Here is a 5,912-nt window from a genome sequence, read left to right as displayed (position 1 = left end):
TAAGGTCGGGGGTGACGTTTTCTTGAGAACCAGGAGGGGCCGCGGGGGGGCGGGGGAGGGTGGTCCGTGGGCTGTGGGAGAAGCATGGAGTTATGAGAGCAAAGCAGATAACCCGCCACGGAACCTATGTCCTTTGTCCCGAGCCATTCTTCCCTGCAAGTCCTTCTGGGATCCAGGAAAGGCCAGACCATGACTGTGGACATGGCCAAGTTCCACCTGCTGCCTCTGAGCACGGCGCTGTAACCATGCGTATCTGTGTTCTGCCTCTCGCTCCATCCCGCCGCGGCTGGCGCGGTGCCGACGCGCTGCTATTCCCACGGACGAGCCCCTCTCCGCCCTTGCCCGCACTGGCACCCGGGGTGCGCGGCTGGACGGGCACGCCGGGCCTGGGCCTAAAACCGCCTGCTTCCTAACGACGCCCTGCAGCACACATCCCAGAGCAGCCTCCCACTGGAATTCCACCCAACCAGGCCTCCAGCCCCCACGGCCTCCAAGCAGGCTCCCCAGTACCCTCAAAAACCCGCCTGCCACCCCCGGCCCGGGCGCCCACGCTCGAGGGCGCCTACAAAATGGCGGCGGGGGCCGCCGCAGCCAACCATAGAGACACGCGCCTGGCGCGTAGAGAGGGCGCAGGCCTCTTTGCACCCGCCCCTTCCGGAGGAAGCGGGGTGGAGCGTTCTCCTCCCTCCCTCCTGCGAGGTCTCTCTAGGAGAACAGCGTGCCGTCTCTATGGTGCCGGGTCGTCCGAGCCAGGCTCCGTAGTTGGTGAAAGCAGTGGCGGAGGCGGAGGGAGGAGAAATGGGCGGGAGGCCCGGGAATAGCTGGAGGCCCAGCGGCCAAGGGGTTGTCATGGAGCCGTGAGGCCGGGCTCGCGCATGCGCCAGCGGACCTGCGGGGCTGGTGGAGAAGCCCGCGACCCTGGCCCTAGGTGAGAAAGTGAGGGCTTGGCCGGGGAGCGGGGCGGTGGAGGGAGCGGGGACGGCGCGGCCCGAAGGGTCCAGGCGGGGAGCGCGTGGAAAGCCGGCGGGAGTGGGGACGGGAGGAAGAGGGGCGAGGGAGGGGGAGCCAGGACTTTGGGGGGGGCTACGAGCTTTTGGGGGAGCAGGGAGACAGACCGAGCGCGCCGAGGGCCCGTCTGCCCACGTTGGTGGGTCTGCAGCAGGGGCTGGCCAGGGGCGGAGGGGCTGGTGTGGGGAGCAAGTTTGGAGAGAGTGGGCTCTGGGCCGGCCGTGGGGGAGACGGGGACCTGGGAGGCGACCGCGGGACCGAAGCTGGAGGCCTGCCGGGCTGGGAGTGGAGGGCCCGGGAATGGGCAGGGTTCCAGCACGGAGCCACTCACCCGGGAGCCGCCTGGATCTCCCCGAAGGAGCTTCTTATCTGGGCCTGGGGTACAGGTGTGCTGCCTTTTCCACAGACCTACCATTCCCCCCACACACACACCCCCTTCGCTGATTAAATCTCCTGAGTGGCCAACTCGTCAGAAATAGGGGTGTGGGAGAAGGCGGACAGTGGAGTTAGTAGTTAGGGGGTGGTTTGGGGGGTAGTTGTGATCTCGGCCCAGGCCAGAGCCAGGTGCCCTGTTATTGCCCAAGTCCTGGCAGTGTCCACATTGCCTGGCGTTTGCCTTGGAGACTTGTGGTATGCCAGTCAGAGCACAGCCCAGTTCTGTCCTGCTGAGCTGGCAGGCTGCTGGATGCCTGGAGGGTGTACATGCTGTCTGGTACAGATGCCATGTGGGCTGGTGCAAGTGTTTAGGTGGGCACTGTTACTGTGAACTCTTTTTGCAAAGAAACTTTAATCCTCTTGCCCTTTGAAAGGCAAGGATAGAGATTTGAAGCCCTACTTGGTTTCAAATGTAGGAAATTGTATGAATCCCAAGGCTCAGGATCTTTGACACTAATTTTCAACCAAGTTAGAGAATGATAATGTATATAAAATGTATGCATGTATATAAATATTGGTGGTATTTTTTTACATCATTAAAATACACAGACATTTCTCCCCCCCAAGAATGGTATCTGTGAAAAGACAGATCAAAAGGAAATAACTTCAAAGAAAACATAGTAAGATGTTTATAATTGTAAATGATTATTCATGGTTTTGTGACTAGTAAATTATTTTCTATGCCCTTATCACTTTATTGTATTTAAACCTCTGCTTGGTCTTTCTCCTCACACCTCTCTGTGCATGCATGTCATACACGTGACACATTTTAAAGGGAATGTGAGCTCTCAGGAATGTTGCCAAGTATCTATAAAAGGAGAGAGCTGCCAGCTGCATTTCAGATCCTTTCCTTGTAACCCTTTGGTCTCCTTTTTATCATGAACTCAGATCTCCAGAGATTATGGATTACACCAACCTTTAATTTGGCTGGTGGATTTGTCCCAGAAGTTTCATCTTAGAACAAAGGGTAGATTAGATATGTGTCTTGTATTAGACCTGACTGGATCTTGAGATGACTGTCGTGTTTGGAAAGGCTAACTAAGTCTTGATCTTCAAGGTGTTCAGGTATTTCTCTGACAGCTAAAGTGCTCTGGCAGTCAGACACTCAGCAAGACAGCTTTGTTAGAATCTGTTATTTTCTTTGACATTGTCATTATTGGGGGCTGAGTTTCAAAGATGGAAAGAGGCCACCTGTGAGGTCAAGGACATAAATAACTAAATGCTAATATAAGAAGTGCAAAAGGTAGAAGTAAGCACAAGTGGTATGGAGTAATTGCTAGGATTTTATCTTTTTTTTTTTTTTTTTGGTCGGTCGTGGGTCTTGAACTCTGGGCCTGGGTGCTGTCCCTCAGCTCTTCAGCTCAAGGCGCTCATTCTACCACTTGAGCCACAGCTCCACTTCCGGTTTTCTGGTGGTTAATTGGAGATAAGAGTTTCACAGACTTTCCTGCCTGTGCTGGCTTTGAACCTCCCTCCTCAGATCTCAGCCACCTGATAGCTAGGATTACAGGTGTGAGCCACTGTCACTGGGCTAGGATTTTATCTTATTCCTATTCCTGTAAGCCTGTTTTTATTGATTAGCTTTGAATTGTGAATTTTAGCATATCTGTTCTAGGTCCACTTTGGGTCATTTCTGACAGTTTGAGAGCTTAATGCAAAATAAGTAAGAGGCATAGGGTCTGAGATGTTTGTAAAGCAGTTAAGTAGTTCCAGGCTGGGCCAGGAAGCCAAGGTATGAGATGCTGAGAGGAATCTTTAATTCCTTCTCAGTTGAGAGCATTTAAACTTTACTATAAAATAATGCTGAGGGAGAAGAAAAGCTAGTGTTCTGAAGGTTTTCAGACTTTGCCATTGGTGTGGTCCTGGTGGCCACTGCTACCACTGCTTCTCGGCCCAGCCTTCCTTGATGCTATGTGGCATGGGTCTGTGTTAATGGCTCATGGACTCCCTCAGCCCACTCTCTGCCAGACAAGTGAGCTGGAGAGGGATGGAGCTCCGCATGTGCCCTGCCACATGAGCCTCCTTGGCTGGGACACTAAGGCTTTCTGCTATAAAAAGAGAACTTCATCGAGAACAGCCTTTTATATTTTTCATACCCAAAATAGTCGATTTACCATTCTAAAGTCAATTATGTGCTTTATTTCCACCTGCAGCCAACTCCCCAGGATCTAAAATGTTAGCATCTCTTTTCCTCTTAACTGATTTGTCAATGTTTCAATATTTTGATTCCATTAGCAATACTGCCTTGTAAATTCTTGGTGAGCCAGAATAAATTCCTGTGTATTTTTCTGTAGCTTCATTGTGTACATTTTAATAACATACCAAGATGTTTCTCATTGTCTTGTTATAAAGATTATAAAAGGCAAAATCAGATGTTTTATCTAAAATATCTATAAAGTAACCCATGCCTGGTAAGATACTGTGAAACTTCGTTAGGTCCTTAACTATTGTGAGCTGCTTCTCTTAATCTGGATCACCAGGCTGGTTCGACCTGGTCTAGGCTGAATCCACGAGTCACTTGTGCTTCCATGTTGAAGAAGGCTCCTAGTCACATTTGAAATTATTATTTTAGGAAAGTAACACTATGCACATTTGCTGGGTTTCATACAAAAGGATCTTGATTTAATTAGAGATACAGTTTTACATTTTAGCCTGCTTTTTAAACTGTGTTGTCCATGCTATAAAACATCATAGCTGTCAAATAGATACTGCTTTTGCAGAGTGCTCTGTAAGATGTGACAGTGTGCCAGGTGCCAGAGGCTCACATCTGTAATCCTACTCAGGAGGCTGAGAACTGAGGATTGTGATTCACAGCCAGCTTGGGCAGGAAAGTCTGTGGGAGTCTTATCTCCAGTTAACCACCAGAAAATCAGAAGTGGCTTTGTGGTCTGCCTTGAGTGAAAAAGCTCAGGAACAATGCCCAGCCCCTGAGTTTAAGTCCCACAACCAAAAAAGGAAAAAACAAAAACAAAAACAGTGCCATTGATTACGTTATGCCCATAGGATTAAACATGTGACCTGTGGAAGAGTCCTTGATTAGACGTGAATTGAATGAGGAAGCCAGTCCCCTTAAATGATATGACAAAATCTTTTCTACTTGGAATTGTGTTTCATCTCATTCAGATTAGTTTATCTTTCCTTTAGTTCATCTGTATACTGGAGTTTGAGCACAAGAACTGTCAAGGATGCTTCGGAGTATTCTTCTATTTAATTACATTGTGAATCCTTCCTCTTGTGTTCTTCACCAGGTCCTCCATTGTCAGAAACATTCAGGCTTAGCACTTCAGGGCTTGCAGATGTAATGTTGGCTGGCTGCACATGTTTCTCTCAGGACAATAGGATGGAGTCATGAACAGATTGTGATTTTGAAACATTATTAGACTTTGCCTACACCTACCTACTTTCATCATCATCTTATTATTATTAATTTCCTTTTCTGGTACTCTATTCTCTTTATCCCTGCAGTATCATCTGTGTTCTTAGCCTTACAGTTGCCATTTTTTGATGACTCAAATATTTGTTAAAACATCTGGAATGTCCTCAGCTTCTGCCAGTTCCGTTGTAGGGATAATTTGTCTCATTCTTGCACTGTTAGCCAGGGTCTAGATGTGTACCACTGAGGCAGATCTATCTGGGGTTTTCCTTGGACTCTGTCTTACATGTAGCATTCTACCCAGCATCTCCCCTTGGATGACCCACAGTCACTTCAGGTCTTACATGACCAAAATTGATCTAGTGGAGTCATACCATCTCACCCCACCCCCAGTTCTCTTCCATGCTGTTCTAGGCTCCCTAGCTTAGAAAATAGTACCACGTCTACCTCCTACCCTCCAGATAACATCAGCTCAACCTCTTTTCCTTCTCCCCATCTCCTCCTCCCAGGCCACTAATGTAGTTCCCTGGGCTGCAGAGGTAGCATCTGAATAATCTTAGTGCCTCCTGCCTGTCTCCGCTTTCGTTGCAGGCCAGCATTCAAAATACTTTTTTAAACTCAGGGCCTGGGCACTGTAACCTTAGCTTTTTTTTTTTTTTTTTCTCATGGTAGCACTCTACCACTTGAGCCATAGCTCCACTTCTGGCTTTTTGGTGGTTAATTGGAAATAAGAGTCTCATGGACTTTCTTGCCTGGGCTGGCTTTGAACCTCGATCCTCCTATCTCAGCCTCCTAAGTAGCTAGGATTATAGTAAGCCACTGGTGCCCAACCCAAAATACTTTGAAGAGGTAGATCTGATTTTGTTAATCTTATAGTTTAAATTCTTCCATGTTAGTGTCTGTGAGTTTTTTTTCCAACACAGATTCCAAGGCACCCCTGTCCCCACCGACCTCCAGTATCCGTGTGTGGCATTCTTCCTCTCTGCACTGGCCTCCCTGGCCATTCAACTCTTGGGTGTGCCAAGCTCCTGGCTCTCCTTAGAGCCTTCACATTGCCCGGAACATACCTGCACACCCCACCTGTTATCTTTTTTTT

At 48.8% G+C, this 5,912-nt stretch overlaps 1 protein-coding gene across 1 annotated transcript in view; it reads left to right on the top strand.

Moving 5' to 3' along the window:
• The first annotated feature begins 245 nt into the window (after positions 1-245).
• Positions 246-5,912, top strand: part of Cipc (CLOCK-interacting pacemaker) — an 18,994-nt gene continuing 13,327 nt past the window's right edge. The window contains exons 1-2 of the mRNA XM_013013493.1: positions 246-359; positions 471-618. Coding sequence (XP_012868947.1) covers positions 246-359; positions 471-618 — 262 coding nt within the window. The remainder of the gene's footprint in view (positions 360-470; positions 619-5,912) is intronic.

Source organism: Dipodomys ordii, unplaced genomic scaffold, assembly GCF_000151885.1.
Source record: "Dipodomys ordii isolate 6190 unplaced genomic scaffold, Dord_2.0 Scaffold2, whole genome shotgun sequence".
NCBI lineage: Eukaryota > Metazoa > Chordata > Mammalia > Rodentia > Heteromyidae > Dipodomys > Dipodomys ordii.
This window is presented reverse-complemented; position numbering and strand designations above follow the sequence as displayed.